The 17,559-nt window shown below is 57.3% G+C and overlaps 6 protein-coding genes across 6 annotated transcripts; 5 read left to right on the top strand and 1 right to left on the bottom strand.

Annotated features, from left to right (window-relative positions):
• Positions 1 to 27: 27 nt before the first annotated feature.
• Positions 28 to 1,547, bottom strand: C8Q71DRAFT_528391 (uncharacterized protein). The gene is made up of 2 exons (XM_047919151.1): positions 1,423 to 1,547; positions 28 to 1,365 (listed from the first exon to the last, which is right to left on the bottom strand). The coding sequence occupies exons 1-2, from the start codon at positions 1,460 to 1,462 to the stop codon at positions 128 to 130; spliced, it is 1,278 nt and encodes a 425-aa protein (XP_047780325.1). The 5' UTR covers positions 1,463 to 1,547; the 3' UTR covers positions 28 to 127.
• A 129-nt stretch (positions 1,548 to 1,676) lies between these two features.
• Positions 1,677 to 3,811, top strand: C8Q71DRAFT_528370 (uncharacterized protein). Its single transcript, XM_047919150.1, has 8 exons — positions 1,677 to 1,929; positions 1,983 to 2,057; positions 2,116 to 2,188; positions 2,245 to 2,426; positions 2,497 to 2,679; positions 2,755 to 2,884; positions 2,941 to 3,062; positions 3,123 to 3,811. Exons 1-8 carry the CDS (start codon positions 1,912 to 1,914, stop codon positions 3,579 to 3,581), a joined length of 1,242 nt encoding a protein of 413 aa, XP_047780324.1. The 5' UTR covers positions 1,677 to 1,911; the 3' UTR covers positions 3,582 to 3,811.
• A 308-nt stretch (positions 3,812 to 4,119) lies between these two features.
• Positions 4,120 to 4,577, top strand: C8Q71DRAFT_528343 (uncharacterized protein). The gene has a single exon (XM_047919149.1). The coding sequence runs from the start codon at positions 4,262 to 4,264 to the stop codon at positions 4,514 to 4,516; it is 255 nt and encodes an 84-aa protein (XP_047780323.1). The 5' UTR covers positions 4,120 to 4,261; the 3' UTR covers positions 4,517 to 4,577.
• A 1,452-nt stretch (positions 4,578 to 6,029) lies between these two features.
• Positions 6,030 to 9,087, top strand: C8Q71DRAFT_528233 (DEAD-domain-containing protein). Its single transcript, XM_047919148.1, has 11 exons — positions 6,030 to 6,249; positions 6,301 to 6,928; positions 6,988 to 7,130; positions 7,186 to 7,302; positions 7,357 to 7,427; positions 7,481 to 7,589; positions 7,647 to 8,048; positions 8,105 to 8,358; positions 8,420 to 8,585; positions 8,675 to 8,779; positions 8,841 to 9,087. The coding sequence occupies exons 1-11, from the start codon at positions 6,205 to 6,207 to the stop codon at positions 8,886 to 8,888; spliced, it is 2,088 nt and encodes a 695-aa protein (XP_047780322.1). The 5' UTR covers positions 6,030 to 6,204; the 3' UTR covers positions 8,889 to 9,087.
• Positions 9,088 to 9,753: 666 nt separating this feature from the next.
• On the top strand, positions 9,754 to 15,790 carry C8Q71DRAFT_528170 (P-loop containing nucleoside triphosphate hydrolase protein). Its single transcript, XM_047919147.1, has 19 exons — positions 9,754 to 9,865; positions 9,917 to 10,406; positions 10,864 to 10,895; positions 10,946 to 11,697; positions 11,756 to 12,929; positions 12,985 to 13,005; positions 13,056 to 13,083; positions 13,137 to 13,241; positions 13,299 to 13,349; positions 13,402 to 13,435; positions 13,492 to 13,679; positions 13,739 to 13,875; positions 13,935 to 14,166; positions 14,222 to 14,563; positions 14,630 to 14,636; positions 14,692 to 14,894; positions 15,194 to 15,263; positions 15,327 to 15,410; positions 15,485 to 15,790. The coding sequence occupies exons 1-19, from the start codon at positions 9,840 to 9,842 to the stop codon at positions 15,751 to 15,753; spliced, it is 4,245 nt and encodes a 1,414-aa protein (XP_047780321.1). The 5' UTR covers positions 9,754 to 9,839; the 3' UTR covers positions 15,754 to 15,790.
• A 490-nt stretch (positions 15,791 to 16,280) lies between these two features.
• On the top strand, positions 16,281 to 17,151 carry C8Q71DRAFT_906217 (carbonic anhydrase; the record flags this gene model as incomplete). The annotated part of the gene is made up of 3 exons (XM_047928917.1): positions 16,281 to 16,397; positions 16,448 to 16,542; positions 16,601 to 17,151. 3 exons carry the CDS (start codon positions 16,281 to 16,283, stop codon positions 16,995 to 16,997), a joined length of 609 nt encoding a protein of 202 aa, XP_047780320.1. The 3' UTR covers positions 16,998 to 17,151.
• Between the last annotated feature and the right edge of the window lie 408 nt (positions 17,152 to 17,559).

Raw genomic sequence — 17,559 nt, 5'->3', positions numbered from 1 at the left:
ATGGTACGCGAGTCGACGACGTTGCGGAACAGTGAATCATCGTGCAATCACAAGATGCCATCAACACGTACTTAGTCATTGATCGAGAAATATGTATAGCACGGTCCGAGAAGTACGACACCCAGAGTCAAGGAGGATCGTTCGAATGTCTTGCCTGGGCTACACCCCAGCGTTGTAGCTTGCCCGCTTCCTTCCAGTCAAGTGCTAGCGAAGACGTTCGACTGTCTTTCCTCGCACCTCCAAGTCCCGTCTTGCCTGTGTGACCCTTGACGTCGAGAGGCTCGACAAGAGCACCATCGCTACTGCCGGCACGACCAAGGCTCTCACCGGGTGACCAACCTTGTTTCATGAGCAAGCGATGGCCAATGTTGGACTCAGGCAGCGGCGTCGGCGGAGCGGAGACCACAGGGGGACTAGGCGGAGGAACGCGAGTGGCGATGGCGCTCTGCGCATGGGCTGGAGTGGGCAGGACGAGGGGCACTGCCTCAGGATGGCGTGCACGGCGCAAAGCACTTCTGTCTGTGTACTGCGATTGGGGAGGATGGGACTGAGGTACGACATGGCGGGAGAGCATGTTCCGTCGGAGGTCATTCAATGCCCTCTTCGGGTCGCGTACCGGGGTTTTGTAGCTGCTTTCAGCCAATTGTGATTCGGCAGCGTCGCGTTTGCGCTTCTTGCTCGCCTCCGCCTGACGATTCGCTGTTCGGCGGTCGAACAGCGGGATCTCGTTCTCAGCAGAAGGGGAACATTCTGCGCACGGCACCTGTTCATGGATGTGGACAAGGAACGTCGTTCCGCCGACGGACAGAACGTCCAGATGCGCCAATCGACGCGGGATGCTCGCCGCTCGGGGCGCAGAGAGCCGCGTGCCTCTCTCGTCTGCCGCGGTCACATGGAGAGTAGCCTGACCACCAGCCTGTGAAGTCGAAGCAGTCGGGTCCCGACTCGACCTGAGGAAGGTACCATGCTTCGACCCCATGTCGACGACAGCCCATTCGCGGCGCTCCTCGTCCCAAAATATCGTCGCGTGCAGTTTGGATATCTCCATCTCCTTCAGGCGGATGCGTGGCGTCTCACTGCCTGGCGGTGTAGCGTCACGTCCCAGCTGGACCTCCGCATAACCGTCCAAAACAGCGAGGATCTGCCTCTTCGGGAGAGTCGCGCTGTGCTGTACGAGCAAACGCATACAGGACGTGTCAGGGTCCCCCCGAGGTGTTGGCGGACCCAACGAAGCATGGCGGAGATACGCGTCCTCGGCAGCGGTGGTAGCAGTTTGGGACGGTAGGGCCTCATACGATACCGACGACTCGGATGTTGTTTCTCCTGGCCATTCGATCTCGGGGGAATACACCACCCCAGAAGAACCTGCCTGCACTTGGTAAGTACAATAGTTGGAGAATTTCCGTCACAAGTCGAACGTGCCAGGGTCATTGATTTCGCCTTCTTCCATGCGTGCGTACATTGTTACGGGCGAGAAGGAAAGAACAAGAAACAGACCGAGCAATGGGACAAGTCGAAGCAGACGAACACGGCAGTGTGTGAGACACTGAGAGCAATGTGAGAGACGCGGGGATCATCTGACGAGCCCTCTGGTGTCACTTGTTTGTCTTACCCTCCACAATAGGTAAGTATGTTCGAGGCCAGTGGCGCGCCTCTCGTCAACCTCCCGTGGCACTCGATCTCGTACACATCACTTCTTTGTGACTCACTTTGTACGTACACAACTCGTAAGTAGGATCACTGGCGGCCGCAATACCACGAACGCGAACTCAAGTTTGCCTTTGGAATATACTCCACCTTGCTGGCCTTGCTATCCTGAGTGGAACAGAACGGAAGCCATTGAACTGGAAGCCCCGGCTCGCTGAGTGGCCCACAAGCACTAGAAGCCAAATTACACGTCATTAAGTCCCCATGGACTATTTCTCAGAGGTGCGCAATCTCAGACACGGTGGATGATGCTTCTGAGATTGTCAACCACAAAGGATCATAGTAAATTGCTGCTCAGCACAGAGTGGCTCGTCAAGATAGATTCTGAGAAATCAATTCCGTACATGCTGGTCAGTCATCAGTTGAATCTCTTGCGTCAACCACTGCGTCAGCTCAACGTGATGGTAGAAAATTTACTCCTCCACCGTGGATCTATGCTGCTATATTCTAATTACGGACACTAAGAATGTGTGGGCTGAGGGTACGCCTATCTCCGCCATACGAGACAGATTCCGAGCCGATCTCCGTAATGCACAGTCCTACAGAGCAATCAGCTGGCAAGACGCTGGAGGGACTGTAATCCTCTCCAAGCACCTTCCTTTGCAAGCGAAGAGGAAGAAGATGAATGGCGAACCGCAATCGTCGAGCTCCTTTCGTCTGCGCATTCTATCGGCGGTATCGCGGATTTGACGTTCGAAATGGTGAAGACGCACTACTCCGTGAGTGATATCACTTCACCCATAAGCCATGTCATTAATTGCTACGGTTCCGTTCTTATTACACGCCTAGGATTTAGCTTTCGAGCTAGGCAGTGACTCTTTCAAGTGGCGGTGGGAGACATGTGCCATTGGGCCAAAACAATCGGCTGAAGTCCTATCGAAGCACCTCATCATGCCGCTCATTAGCTTCACCCACCTCGCGTTCTCTTCGGCAGACCCAGTCAGTGAGCTATCGGAAGCTGATCTAGAGAAGGTTCGTCGACCTCAGTAACCGCTATTCCACGTCTTCCCCACCTTATTGACGCAATGTGGATGCCCTCATTCCCAGGCAGTCGACAAGGTCGGCAGGACAGCTCGCCGAACTGTCGATACTCACGTCAAACATGCCATATCTCGACCACGTGCGGCAACGACGCTGCGCCGTATGACTGCCATGTTCAACTTCTCTCCCGATCTTCGTCAGTGTGCCGTTCATCGGTAGCACTCAGTGGCTGACTTATACTTGTCACTGTAGCATCGATCTCCTCAGAGGCACCAAAGCCAGATCTGCGTTTGCCCTCTATCCGCCCAAAGTCACGAGCTGCTTCCAAGGCGCCGCAAAGGCTACTCTCACCTGTCCGAGCGTCCACGCCTATCGTGAGCATCTTCTCTGTGCGGCGGTCACCTTGCGCTAACACCATACATGCCGTGGCGTAGATAACTTCTCGTGCTATCTCTCCTCCTCCGAAGGCACCGCCGCCCAATCCGCTCACTCGGGCTCCCCAAGCAGTTGACGGCTCGGAGACCGAAAGCGAATCGGGTGAGGCACCGAACGCGCCCGCACCCAGTGCCAGCAGAATGGCAGAGGAGGATCATACCAGGAAAGTTCAAAGGAGTAGCACCAATCCCGCTAATTCGAAGCCTTCGACACGGGCTGCTAGCCCCAGAGCGTCTCGTCAGCACACCCCTGAAAGACGAGGTGGACCGGCGGCGGCGGCGAACCAGTCAACCGATGATTCATCTCCCCCGCATCCACCGCCATCGAAGAAGGCCAAGCGCGTCGACTCATCAGACGAGAACGACAGCGAAACTGAGCGTCGGAGACGAGTAGCGCAGATCAAGTTGCCCCAGCGCGGGGCCAGGCAGCCGATGAAACGAGGGCCAAGACGGTTCTGAGATAGATAAACCATTGCTTCATCTATTGTCTGGATCTATGCACTTACGGTTGTACGATCAGCCTATGAGAAAACCGTTGTCCACACTGTCATCCCAAGGGCAAGTGTTCGGTCTCGAGCTGAATCCAAGACATAGAGCCTGTATAGTGAATGCAGAGGGATTCGTGGCTAGAACCTGTCCGGCTGAGCGAAGGTAGAGTCTCCTGCGATGCGAGTTAGATGTAAATGACTGTCGACGGTTGCGGAGTTCCCGGCGAGCAAACTGTCTCTCACATGCGCGAAAGGGTACTGATATGATCCACGCTCATCGTCGGCGCCAGAGAGAGGGGACTAAGTACCTGCCGACACGCCCGTCTGACTTCGGGGGTGGCGTATGCTAGCCGATGACCGGGCGTCAGATTGTCCGCTGGTGTAGTTCCGGCAGCGAGGTGCTTTGATCTTCCTTCCTTCCGCTCCGTGCTCGGGCAGCCGAGTCATGGCCTGCGCACTGCTCCGTTGTCACTTAGACTACATCCATGGCGACTCACAGCGACTCACTCGTAAATTGCGCACACGAACGGGATTTGGTTCGCGAGGTACGCAAACATAAATTACAGCTACATATTACACCGCGGTGGATCACGCACACCTTCGACAAGACCAGGTCCCCCCTACGGCTAAGATGTCGATCATGCTCCAGCTATGTTACCAGCGTTTTGTTACCCTAGCCGCCAATGCTGCCTCTTTGCAGTTGTCGCAAGGTTCCTGTATGAGGTTCTGGACTCGACGATGGTCATAATAGACCTGGCGCACATAATTAGTCTCCTAAGACTCGTCAAGGGATTTTGGAAAGCCGCTTACGCTGGGACAGCCGCAGTTCTGCGCTGTATGTTTGTGTGCGGAACTAAGCTTGCAGTTTGCTTGTTTGCAATCTTGCGTAACTCCGGAGTAATATGACACGACGAAGTGCTTTGTAAGAGAGATGTTCAGGGCATGCTATAAGTGACAGTTCGTTCATAGTGCTCACCCCACACCCTCTGTGTTGGTTACCGAAGCTACGGTAGCATAGTGAGCGGATTTATATCCTCCGGAAAGGAAAGGCACCGACCATTCCTGGTAGCACATATTCCGATAGAGGTACGCGTACTATCAGCACCGAGGGGACGTCACTTTGCTCTAGCACTACTTGACGGAAGTGTTCGGAGGGATAAGGACGGCGGCATGTCCGCTGGATGCCTTTTGTATTCATGGCCAAACTCACCGATGAATTCGTAGCGTCCTTGTAAGCCGAGCACTGAGTGGCCTCATTGGCACAAGATTCCAATACAATCTGCGAGATGACGGTGGCGTTGCACGCACTATGACACACATGGTTCTTCTTCGGACGGCAGGAGTGGACCATGCCGACGTTTCCCGCATTGAGAAACCCGGCTGAGACTGAATGCTGGCGGTCAGAAGTCTCTGCCGGAGATTGCGTCGCGATAAGAATCGCCGCTTGCCCTGGAAGAGCTTATGATGGTGCTCCGGAACCGTCTGTGGTACTGCTGGACGCAAGCCCAGCGCCATCAGGTGATGGACGTCCGATGACATAGCTTCCGTGAATATGGGCCACGGTACAAGCAATTGTCATTATCGGATCGCTCATCTGTAAGCCCGGATGAGGGAGTGTACGCAGCATGAGCGAGGTTCTCGGGCGTGATCTCACGCACTCACCTCATTCGTAGCAAGAAGTGACGACGACAAACGTAGGGTGAGAGAAACGATCGGTGTGACGATTGATATTGGCTTGCGGCACTGTGGCCTACGGTGGCGGATCGCCCAATGTAGTTCTTCACGAAACAGTGAGCGCTGATCGTCTCGTTACTAGCCCACACTGATATCTTCCATGTGGCTCATGCGATATATCGATGGCAGGCCCTTTCTATCTGCAAGCTGTGTGAGCTCACGTCGAATCGTAGCATGGGAGAAAACATGTCTGGTATCCCGAGGCAGTGAAGTGGCACGGTGAACATTCAAACCGTCACTGAACCGCGGCAAACCGAGTGACATGCCACATAAAAATTGTTGGAGCAACGATAGTCTCGAAGGAGGACCTGCTCAGCGCTTGCATGCGAGTACAACGGGGGTATGAGTACTCACCGCCTTGGGAACTTGCTAATGGCTCAGCCTGGTGGGTCTGTGAGTCCACTGCACTGGCCGCAGTGGGCGATGATCAGCGCTCAGCGCTCAGCTGTGGATATTGCGACCTCCAAAACGTTCTGCGCCGGCTGTTATCATGTACTTTATCACCTGGATATCGATACAGTATTCTGAGTAGTCTCCCCCCAGTCCCAAGAACAGTGGAGGGAGGACTGAGTCGATGCTGGTGCGCATGCAGAGTCGGACTCGGAGCGGCGGCCACCGGCCACCACCCGCCACCGCAACGCCACCGCCAACTCGAGGCAATCGGCTTACCGGCTTACCGGCCCGGCCTGGGAGCTAGCGCCCGAGCGGTGGCTGCAGCAGCTCTTACTTTTGCTCGACCGTTACTTGACCGTTACCGTACCGTCTCTCGAATGAAGTCTACCTAGAAGTAGCATCATACGCCTCGGCATATATCCAAATCTTCGCATCTTTGCACAAGCACCATCTGAACATCCAAGGTCATGGCTGTAGCCAGTGAGCCTCCGAAAGCAGCGGCCAATGTGAAGGTATGTTCTCTGCGCATTCCGGTACACAGCACCTCATGCATTCGCGCATAGGATAAAACCAAAGCGAAGCAGAGGTATCTCAAAGGCAAGAAAGAGAGGCGAAAGAGGCGCAAAATTCAATCCGCACCGAATGCAGCTGCGAAGCAGGATCAGCGTCCTTCTTCTCCTCGCGAGTCTGGTTCCGAGGCAGAGGGTAGTGAGGGATCGTCGGAGGAGAGCGAGGTCGAGGAGAACGTCGTAGAGGTTCAAGAACCCGAGAAGACAGAAAAGGCACGAGAACCAAGGGTGAAGAAGGAGAAGCCGAAGGGGCAGACAGAGTCGCAGAAAGAGAAGGAGGACGCCGAGCGACCACGAAAACGGCGAAAGCTCGAGTCCACGGAGGAGAATCGTCACGAATCAGACAACGATGACGATGCACCTCCAGCATCTCCTCAACTGCGCCGCAGCTCACCAACACCACCAGCCCTCCCCGCCTTCCCCCTCCCTACGCGTCCAGACGCGCCATCAAAACAGACGCTCGCTCTCCAGGGCCTCGACAAGGCACTCATCGAGGCAGAGCTCATCGACCCTGCGAAGCTGCAAGCGTTCCCGTCTGGGTCTAGCGATGATGGGGGGACAGGCCTCAGCGAGAGGACGCGGAAGAGGCTGAAGGAGCTGGGCATAACGGAGCTGTTTGCAGGTCTGTGCAACGTCTTATGCATTATTTCGGTGGTGGGACCTCTGACTCATCGTGAACAGTACAGACGGCTGTCATTCCGTCCCTGCTCACCCCCGAATCTGTTAAGTCACTGTACTTGCCATACGATCCTCCCAGAGACCTCTGCGTCTCTGCCCCAACGGGTAGCGGAAAGACATTGGCATATGTCTTACCCATTGTCGAGGTACGGCCATACTAGGGGGTCACGAGGCATCACGACCTCACTGATCATCTTCAAGGTCCTCTCGCTACGCGTCGTTACTCGCCTACGTGCGCTCATCGTACTCCCGACGCGTGATCTTGTCACACAAGTGCGGGAAACGTTCGAGGCAGTGGCGAAAGGGCGTGGGGTGAAGGTATGCCTTTTACCAAGTCAGGACTTTTGTGCATTTGAACAAAGATGTAAACAGATCGCAACAGCAAGCGGCCAACATTCGTTCGCCCATGAGCAAACACAGCTCGTTGCTGACGGGTCTCCGGAGTGCGTATAGTGACTGTCGTCGCATCTCTGCCGCTAACCTGCGACTACGCTAGCTTACAGGGCGGCTCCAGCAAAGTCGATGTCTTGATCTGCACACCCGGCCGTTTGATCGACCATCTGAACGGCACACCGAACTTTTCCCTACAACACCTCCGTTTCCTCGTACGTCTCATCCCTACCTCACCTTCTCACGTCCATCAATGGCATACGATCCCTTAGGTCATCGATGAAGCCGACCGCCTCCTAGCCCAATCGTTCCAAGACTGGCTCGCCAAAGTCCTCTCCGCCACCCGACCACCACCCGCTCCCGAAGACTCCCCATCCCCGTCTCCCACCCCCATATCCAGCATGCCCCGCGCCGACGCGCTCGCCCCAGCGTACCTGCACCTCCTCCGCGGTGTGCCGCACGTGCGCACGGACGTCGACGAGAAGCGCGAGTCGTCCTGTCAGAAGCTGCTCTTCTCCGCGACGCTCACGCGCGACCCGGCGAAGATCGCGGCGCTGAACCTCAGGGATCCGAAGTACTTCGTCGTGCAGGGGCAGGGCAAGGACGGCGAGAAGGGCGAGGAGGGCATGATGGACTTTGCGATGGAGAAATTCAGCATGCCCGCGACGCTGTCGGTGCGTATCGCCCACTCCCTACCTCTGTGTGAATGAGACTGATGTGAGGCACGCAGGAAAACATGCTCGTCTGCGCGTCCGCAGAGAAGCCGCTCGTGCTCTTCCACCTCGTGCACGCGCACCGTGTCGTCAACGCGCTCGTCTTCACCAAGTCCGCGGAGTCGACGACGCGCCTCGTGCGGCTGTTCGAGTTCTTCGAGGGCGCGCTCGGTGCAGAGCGCGCCGTCGTCGCACAGGCGTACTCGAGCGACCTCGCGCCGGGCGAGCGCAAGACGATCCTGGAGCGGTTCAAGAATCGGGAGATCGACATGTGCGTCTTGTTTTGTGAACAGTGTGAGCTCACGCTCATGGTTATGATGTGCGGTGTACAGATTGGTGTGTTCGGATCTGATCTCGCGGGGAATCGATATAAGCCACGTCTCGCACGTAGTGAGCTACGATGCCCCGGTTGACATGCGCAAGTACGTGCACCGAGTCGGGCGGACGGCGCGTGCTGGTCGGTCTGGCGATGCGTGGACGCTCGTCGAAGAGCAGGAGGTTAGTCCGAAATTCTTTTCCTCAGGACCCGCCTCCTGGCAGGGAATGTCCGTATGATGAATCGGTTGAGCTGATGTGGTGGAATGCAGGCGCGCTACTTCAAGACGATGCTGAAGAGCGTAGACCACCTGGACAAGGTAAAACGCGTGCGGATGGGAGAGAAGGACGTCGAACCGCTGAGGCCTGCGTATGAGGTGCGGTCCCCTTTCTTCCTTTCGTTCATGCTGCATGCTGGACGTCATTTGAACTCTACAGAAAGCGCTTGCTCAGCTGAAAGACGCGTATACTCGCGGTGCCACCTGATAGACGACTTTGGTGGATGTCAGGATGGGGTTTTGTATACCCCGCAAAGACGCGGCCAGCCTGCGCACCGCAATAGCAAATACTGTGCGCGCGAAGTCCAACGTAGGTGCCGTAAGGCTGCCGTCCGCAATGCTTATGATGTCGAAGGGCCGGCCTACCATTCGTGGAAGGGTTTTGAGAAACGGTCCGCTAGTTCGCTATACGTTTTGATCCAAGCATGTTGACCCGAGATACACCAAGGGGACGGAGTCTACTGCATTGTGTCGACTCACTGACTTACCTATATAAGTTCAGGCCTCGCACTGTCCGAGTCTGTTGCCTATACTCAGTCTCGTGACAACACAGACTTGACCCTGTCCGAGTCGAGGCCGACTCACCTCTTTGCACTGTCATTAAGTATGGCTGCGACGCAGGCAGTTATCGGCGTTGCACAGCCTCCAGGACAGACTGCCGTCGAGGTACAATCTCACGCCGTGGTCGGAGGTTGCGGCGTGTGTATGGGGCCGGTTTACTTATCGGCGCGCACGGGAGACTTCGATGTGACTCGGTGTATTCCCGGGCCCCGACAGCCGCCTCGTGCGCGTCAGTGTACGCTGGTCGCTGGGGCGGCGGCGGTGCTGACAGAGGCGGTCGAGGATGCCGGCGGTGGTGGCGGCTGGTGGCGGGGTGGCTGCGACATCCACGCAGGCGATCGGAGAGGATCGATCGAGGGCGGGGATATGTATGTCAGGGGCCCCTCTTGTCAGCAAGCCGCTTTGCCGCGCAGGAGCCCCTCTGACTCCCGAGGCACCGCGCGGGACGTAATCGAGCTGCCCACAACGCTCCTCCAAATATCATATCGCCGGTCATGCCCGCCGCTTGCCTTGTTGCTGCCCTTTCCAGACCGCCTCTCGCTCTGTCTGGCTTTTTCTGCGGCGCAGACTCGACGACGACCAGGTTGCGGCGACCACTATGACATCCCAGAGACGCTTCGGAAGGTGTGCGACCTGTGTCATGCTCAGAAGGCCCGTACTTAACACGATCCACAGGTTCCTGCATGTGCCCGGTGTGCCAATAGACCCTCCCCCTCCAAAAGCCTCACTCGACGACGCAGAACTTATCCCAGAGGTAACAGCCAACTTCTATAGCATTCTCACCTTCGGCTGGATCACCGGCCTCCTCGGACTCGGTTATGCCAGACCCCTCGAAGACACGGATCTCTACAAGCTCCAAGACTCTCGGTCTTCCCAGGTGATCGCCGACAAGATCCTCGCTTCCTTCGATCGCCGCCGGGGGGCCGCAGACGAGTACAACGCCCGCCTCGCCGCTGGGGAGATCAAGCCCGGCTGGAGGTCACTCTGGTGGAGGCTCAGAGGCAGCCGGGCCGAGAGAGAGAAACAGTGGAGACAGAAGGACGGCAGGAAACGGGCAAGCCTCGCACTCGCGCTGAACGACAGCGTAGCGTGGTGGTACTGGTCCGGAGGGCTTCTCAAGCTCATCGCGGATATATCGACGACGTTAAGTCCGTTAGTGGTCAAGGTGTGTAGTCGTCTTCGCGAGTCATTTGCTAGTTCCGCAATTCCTCTCTACGTTCGCATTGGGCCGCCATTCCATCGGGTTCGTATGACACGGTGTCCTACACGCAACTCACGACACACACATCGAACGCACCTTCGTCTCCGCTACGTATACACGATTGCGAACAACACACAGTGGCGCTTAGAGCGTGCTTCTTGATTTTGAGTGATCTCAGATGATCGAGAGGGGTGTCGGTGAAACATAGGTCCAGCTTGGCGGACATACCACGTCACCATCAGCGACAAGACACACAGCGCGCTCGTTGCCACCGCAATGATCGCTCTAGCTCTACACATCATTTACAACATGCACGTTGTTTGTCCAACGGTAAACCGGGCAATCCCTGCCACTGAAGCTCGATCGCGTTCATCTTCATACCCACCTTCAAGTTTGACATTGTGCTGACAAAAAATACCAGGCATTAATCAGCTTCGGCACGACTTCGTATTAGTGAGTATGTTTGTGTAGGCTCTTCGGAAAGCATGCTCACATAGCGACAGTGCCCACCAAGCACACGCATACGACGAAATCCCTCCAATCGGGCGCGGCGTTGGACTCGCCATTGGCCTGCTTCTCATGCAAGTGGTCACCTCGCTCTGCACGCATCACTTCTTCTACCGTGCGGCGAGCACGGGCGTGCTCCTGCGGGGTGGGCTGATCACGGCGATCTACTCGCGCTCGCTGCGGCTCACGACACGCGAGCGCACGGTGCTCACGAATGGCAAGCTCGTGAACCACATCTCGACGGACGTCTCGCGCATCGACTTCTGCTGTGGGTTCATGCAGATGGGCATGACCGCGCCCGTGCAGATGGCCATCTGCCTTGTCATTCTCCTCATCAACCTTGGGCCGAGCGCACTCGCGGGCTTCGCGTTCTTCGTCCTGTGCACGCCCCTACAGACGATCGCGATGCGGCGCCTCATGCGCCTCCGCATGAAGAGCATGGGCTGGACGGATAAGCGGAGCAAGCTCCTGCAGGAGCTCCTCGGCGGGATGAAGATTATCAAGTACTTCAGCTGGGAGGTGCCGTACCTGCGCAAGGTCGAAGAGCTCCGTGGAAAGGAGATGGGGTATATCAGGAACCTGCTGCTGATTAGGAGCGCGAACAACGCGATTGCGATTAGCTTGCCGACGCTGGCGAGCGTGCTGAGCTTCATTGTGTACAGTCTTGCGGGCCACTCACTGAATGCGGCGGATATCTTCTCGAGCCTGACGTTGTTCAACTTGTTGCGGATGCCGCTCATGTTCTTGCGTGAGTCATGGGTATATGCTCCTTGCTGGACATCATACTGACTTTTGCGCTGTCACAGCTCTGGCCATCAGCTCGACTGCCGACGCCCAGAACGCCATTGAACGTTTATACGGCGTTTTCGAGGCGGAGACGGTCCATGACACGCAACTCCAGGACCCTACGCTGCCCGTTGCAGTTGACGCTGTCGACGCGTCCTTCACCTGGGAAGAACCCCCACCGGAGCCCGAGACGGCCAAGAAGACCAAGTCCGCGCTTGGCGGCTTCAAAAACAAGAAGCGCAAGAAGGGCTCACCTACACCCACCGCACCCACCTCGGGCGCACAGACCCCTCGCGTCACTGACCGCATCTTCAACATGTCGGACATCACGCTCTCGATCCCGCGCGGCCAGCTCTGCACAATTGTCGGGCCCGTCGGCTCGGGGAAGACGTCGCTCCTACAGGGCCTGATCGGCGAGATGCGGCGGACCGGCGGGCGCGTCGCGTTCAACGGGAGCATCGCGTACTGCCCGCAGAGCGCGTGGATCCAGAACGCGACGGTGCGCGAGAACATCTGCTTCGGGCGCCCGTTCGAGGAGAGGCGCTACTGGAAGGCCGTGTCCGACGCGTGCCTCGACGCGGACCTGCGGCTCCTGCCCGCGGGCGACATGACCGAGGTCGGCGAGAAGGGCATCAGCTTGAGCGGCGGCCAGAAGCAGCGCTTGAATATATGCAGGGCGATCTACGTCGGCGCGGACATCCAGATATTTGACGACCCGTTCAGCGCGCTCGACGCGCATGTCGGGCGGCACGTCTTCCAGAACGTGGTGTTGAACGCGCCGGAGGGCACCACGCGCATCCTCGTCACGCATGCGCTGCACTTTCTCCCACAGGTCGACTACATATACACCCTCGTCGACGGCCGCGTCGCCGAGCGCGGGACGTATGCGGAGCTCCTCGAGAACGGCGGGGAGTTTTCGCGGTTCGTGCGCGAGTTTGGGGCGAAGGAAAAGAGGGAAGAGCAGGAAGAGGAGGCGGTCGAGGAGGCGAGTGGGGAGAAGAAGGACAAGGACGATAAGCAGGTGGCCGTGGCTGGGAAGCCGACGATGATGCAGGCGGAGGAGCGGAACACTGGGAGTGTGAAAGGCGCGGTATATCGACAATACATGCATGCTGGAAAGGGAGAGATCTTGATCCCGCTCCTCATCCTGTCGGTCGCGCTGTTGCAAGGAACTCAGGTCATGAGCTCGTATTGGTGAGTCGTGTCGATGTGCTGCAGAAGCGAAGTAGCTGAGCCCATCGTCGCATAGGCTGGTTTATTGGGAAGAGAAGTGCGTACATTATGCAGCTCGTTATATGGGAAGATGCTGACAGAGCCTAGCAAATGGCCGTACGGATCGGGCTTTTACGTGAGTAGCCATCCTGCGCCCTAACCTTCGGGGTCTCATCACAGTGCGTACAGATGGGCATATACGCAGGCCTCGGTGTGGGCCAAGCCATATCGTTCTTCTTCATGGGCTCAGGTTTCGCCATGTTGACGTATATCGCGTCAAAGAAGCTGCATAACGTGAGTACCGCTGGGTAGTGTGCTGACAAAGTGACACTGACATGCGGAATTCGTCAGGACGCTCTGACGAGGCTTATGTATGCGCCCATGTCATTTTTCGAGACAACGGTAAGTGTCTTCGTACATGTGCTCATATGGCCTCGATCTGAAGTCAACATAGCCTCTTGGCCGGATCATGAACCGGTTCGCGAAAGGTGAGCTTACTCCTAACAATGTACCGTGTTCCACTCGCTGAAACTGCGTGCCCTAGATATCGACACTATCGACAACCTGCTTGGCGATTCGTTGCGGATGCTTGTAGCGACGCTCGCAAACATCGTTGGTGCTATTATCTTGATCGGCATCGTCATCCCGTGGTTCCTCATCGCCGTCGCCGCAATCCTCGTCTGCTACTTCTGGGCGGCGTTTTTCTACCGTGCGAGCGCTCGCGAGCTGAAGGTGAGCAGGGTTAAATCTCTGCGAAGCATGCATTCCCTAATATATGCTCGTCTGTGCAGCGATTGGACGCCATTCTCCGTTCGTCGTTATACAGCCATTTCTCGGAGTCGCTCTCCGGGTTAGCGACCATCCGCGCGTACGGCGAGACTGAGCGGTTCTTAGCAGAAAACCGAAAGCGTGTAGATATCGAGAACCGGTACGTTTTCACTTCCCTTCTGCCGATGCCCTCTCTTTATTTACCTCTACTTCTCACAGGGCCTACTGGCTGACAGTAACGAACCAGCGATGGCTCGGCATCCGGCTTGATTTCCTTGGTATCATCCTCACCTTCGTGGTGGCGATTCTGTCCGTCGCCTCGCGCTACACAATATCTCCGTCGCAGATGGGTGTCGTGTTGAGCTATATCATCAGCGTGCAGCAGGCGTTTGGATGGTTGGTACGCCAGACGGCGGAAGTGGAGAACGACTTCAACAGTGTCGAGCGCATCGTGAGTAATGTCCGTCTTCTGCTTCTGACCATACTAAGGATCCAACCGCACACAGATCTACTACGCTAACGAGCTGGAGCAAGAGTCTCCTCACCATCTCGCAGACCACACGCCGCCTGCCCCATGGCCGTCCGCCGGAGCCATCGAGTTCAACGAGATCGTGCTCAAGTACAGACCGGAGCTTCCCGCGGTGATCAAGGGCCTCTCGATGTCCATCCGTCCAGGCGAGAAGGTCGGTATCGTCGGACGAACGGGCGCGGGTAAGAGCTCGATCATGACGGCGCTGTACCGTCTAGTCGAGCTGACCTCGGGCTCGATCGTCATCGACGGTGTGGACATCTCAAGTCTCGGCCTGGAGGACCTGCGCCAGGGCCTCGCGATCATTCCTCAGGATCCCGTAAGTGCCCCGATGCAAATTTGAGAAATTTGCAAATGTCATGCTGATTCTGACGTCAAATTATAGCTGCTATGTAAGCTCTTGGATTCACGTACGATTTGCGGGATTCCATTTGACGGGGTTGACAGTTTCTGGCACGCTGCGAAGCAATCTGGACCCGTTCGGGTACCACGACGACGCGCGGCTATGGGACGCGCTGAAGCGCGCGTACTTGGTCGAGGATCGCAAACCGGGCTCGATCGACGAAACTGAGGAAAACGCGAATACTGGCAACCGATTCTCGCTCGACAGCCCCATCGAAGACGAGGGTGGCAATTTGTCCATCGGCCAGGTGAGTTTCGCTCACAGCTAAGTCCACATCCTTCGGCCCCGCACAAAAAGTGCGTATAGGAGCGGAGATCGTCGGATAGTTGGTATTACTGTGCCGCTCAACCTCGGCCGCCGTAGCCAAGATCGCGGCCGCCCTAGGCTATCTGGCTCACCCTGGCCGTTGAAGTCCGCTGCGTCCGATCTGATTCCATATCAAACCCGCTGGACTCCGTCTATGTGTGGTTGAAAGGCGCGGGGCCCTTTGATATGGACTTAACTGCAATATGAGCGGCGATACGATAATCTAATCACTATTTGCAGCGATCACTGGTTTCCCTTGCCCGCGCGCTCGTGAAAGAGTCTAAGATCCTCATTCTTGACGAGGCCACCGGTGTGTATGCTTGGCAGGGTGGAGTTCATTGCATGCTCATGTATACGTTTCCGTGCCTTTCAGCATCTGTGGATTATGAGACGGATCGGAAGATTCAGGACACGATCGCAGTCGAGTTCCGGGACAGGACGATACTGTGCATAGCCCGTAAGTTCGGGCCCTCTTCCGCGTTCCTGAACCGTCGCTGACCAACGCGGGCCTCGACCCCGTTCTCCGTGCAGACCGGTTGCGTACGATCATTGGGTACGACCGCATCTGCGTCATGGACGCCGGCGGCATCGCAGAGTTTGACACGCCTGCGAACCTGTACAAGAGGCCGGATGGTATCTTCCGCGGGATGTGCGAGCGGTCGACGATCACGCTGGAGGACATCCTGTTCGCGGCGAAGGCGAGGGTGGTGGACGACGAGAAGCGGACGTACGTCGGGACACCGGTGAGCCCACGAAGCGAGTATGACGAGAAGGTCGAATATGAAGTCGATGAGGCATGATGGCCTGTGCGGGAAAGTGCAGGCACAAAACAGATGATGATGACAACTTGTAGACGCTTAACTGTGATGAGCATTAGATTGTTGAGTAATGACACCGGGGTACCCTGTATTTTTGGTGGTGACATGGTTTCTGATGTTCGTGCGCACCCTGTGCGCACCGGCGATTGCGACGCAGACCGGGCCACGGTGGTACTGGGCCCGAGAGCAGCCCCGCGTACATATGCAGCCGGACGAGGGCGGCAACTTCACGGCCCCTATTCCCGATGGACGCGTCGCCGCCACGTCGCCCGATAAGGGAAGAGCGAGCATGTGACCGCGATGGGATGGGACGCGCCTGCTCGCGATTGGCCTGTCGATGGGCCGTCGCGCGGCCTCGGAGGCTGTCGGCTGCCATCCTGATGGCACACCTACTGGCAGTGCCTGCAATACAAGCCGCCCGCGCGACAGCGGCAACCGGGTAGTATTTATATCTCCCGCAGCCCGCAACCCACTGCAATCCACACAAACGCGCCCCTCCTCTGCCCACCATGTCCCAGGACCCCATTCTCGCGCGCATCCTCGCCAACAACGCCCAGTGGGCCGCCGACGTCGAGCGGGCCGAGCCTGGGTTCTTCGCCGAGTGCGCGAAGGGGCAGGCCCCTAAGGTGCGAGGCCGGTGAGCGTGCTCGGACAAGACTTGACGGTGTCCCCCCAGGTGCTCTGGATCGGGTGCGCCGACTCCCGCGTACCCGAGTCCGTCCTCACCGTCTCGAAGCCCGGAGATATCTTCGTCCACCGCAACGTTGCGAAGTACGTGACAGTCCCGTCCTGCCATTCTGTCTTGCCCTGACGCCTCGCGCCACGATAGTCAATTCCCCCCGGACGATGACAACACGCTGGCCGTGCTCACCTATGCAGTGCTCCACGTCGGAGTCTCGCACGTTATCATGGTTGGGCACACACAGTGTGGAGGCGCCGCTGCCTGCATTGCCGCTGCGAACGCCTCCCCTCCGGCCGGCCCCCCCTCTACGCCTCTCGACCGTTGGCTGGCGCCCCTGGTCACGATCGCGAAGGAGACGGGCCACGGTCCGGCGGAGCTCGTCGAGGCGAACGTACGCGCGGGCGTTGCGAACATTGTGGCTTCGGACGTTATGAAGAGCGCGTGGGTGCAGGGCAAGGACGTGCAGGTTCACGGCTGGGTATACGAGATCGAGAAGGGCCGCCTGAAGGACCTCAGGATCACCGTCGGCAAGAACAGCGCTTGAGCTACTTGCGCGGGCGTTCGTGTGGACCCATGTACTGTATATCCAGGAAGGGTATACCTAATGGTTTGTTGATACCGTCTAGAGAAAGATGTAACATACAGTAATGTCGTCCGAAGTTCCGTCAAAGTTTCTGACCTATTGAAACACCATCGAAGTCCCGGGCGAGAATTGTCAGTATGTGTCCAGGGTCGATACGGGTGGTAGGACGCCCGGCGAACCTCGGCTTACCACCACCTTCGGACTGGCTAGGAATAGGACTGGTCTTACGTCATTCACAGAGAAGGTTAGGTATCGGCAAGGATCGCAGCAGCAGCAGCAGCACGGCGCCGGTCGAGACACTGCAATCCGGGGAGGGCGTCAGCATTTCCTGGTCCCGTATGGCAACCATTCGCAGGCACTCACGGAACCCAATAGGATAGAACGGAAACGAACAATTCATCTCCGGCGACTAGACGAACCATGCCAACGCTGGTCCCCGCCAGTGAGAGACCGCGATGCATAGAGATCCCTGAGAGTAGTACCGATACCTAGACAGCAGTCGCTATGCCGAACGGTAGAGCCA

Source organism: Rhodofomes roseus (genome assembly GCF_022264815.1).
Source record: "Rhodofomes roseus strain CIRM-BRFM 1785 chromosome Unknown C8Q71scaffold_7, whole genome shotgun sequence".
NCBI lineage: Eukaryota > Fungi > Basidiomycota > Agaricomycetes > Polyporales > Fomitopsidaceae > Rhodofomes > Rhodofomes roseus.
The sequence above is the reverse complement of the archived record's forward strand: the minus strand, read 5'-3'. Positions and strand labels throughout refer to the sequence as shown.

Excerpts from the sequence above, each read along its gene's own strand:
- C8Q71DRAFT_528391 (XM_047919151.1), bottom strand. The coding sequence starts at position 1,462 with ATGTACGCACGCATGGAAGAAGGCGAAATCAATGACCCTG. Across the intron at positions 1,366-1,422 it reads AGGCGAAATCAATGACCCTG|GTTCTTCTGGGGTGGTGTAT; the intron begins GCACGTTCGACT and ends AAGTGCAGGCAG.
- C8Q71DRAFT_528370 (XM_047919150.1), top strand. Across the intron at positions 2,885-2,940 it reads CAACTTCTCTCCCGATCTTC|CATCGATCTCCTCAGAGGCA; the intron begins GTCAGTGTGCCG and ends TTGTCACTGTAG. Across the intron at positions 3,063-3,122 it reads TCCGAGCGTCCACGCCTATC|ATAACTTCTCGTGCTATCTC; the intron begins GTGAGCATCTTC and ends GCCGTGGCGTAG.
- C8Q71DRAFT_528343 (XM_047919149.1), top strand. The coding sequence starts at position 4,262 with ATGTTACCAGCGTTTTGTTACCCTAGCCGCCAATGCTGCCTCTTTGCA.
- C8Q71DRAFT_528233 (XM_047919148.1), top strand. The coding sequence starts at position 6,205 with ATGGCTGTAGCCAGTGAGCCTCCGAAAGCAGCGGCCAATGTGAAG. Across the intron at positions 7,590-7,646 it reads TACAACACCTCCGTTTCCTC|GTCATCGATGAAGCCGACCG; the intron begins GTACGTCTCATC and ends ACGATCCCTTAG. Across the intron at positions 8,049-8,104 it reads GCATGCCCGCGACGCTGTCG|GAAAACATGCTCGTCTGCGC; the intron begins GTGCGTATCGCC and ends TGAGGCACGCAG.
- C8Q71DRAFT_528170 (XM_047919147.1), top strand. The coding sequence starts at position 9,840 with ATGACATCCCAGAGACGCTTCGGAAG. Across the intron at positions 11,698-11,755 it reads GATGCCGCTCATGTTCTTGC|CTCTGGCCATCAGCTCGACT; the intron begins GTGAGTCATGGG and ends GCGCTGTCACAG. Across the intron at positions 15,264-15,326 it reads CATTCTTGACGAGGCCACCG|CATCTGTGGATTATGAGACG; the intron begins GTGTGTATGCTT and ends CGTGCCTTTCAG.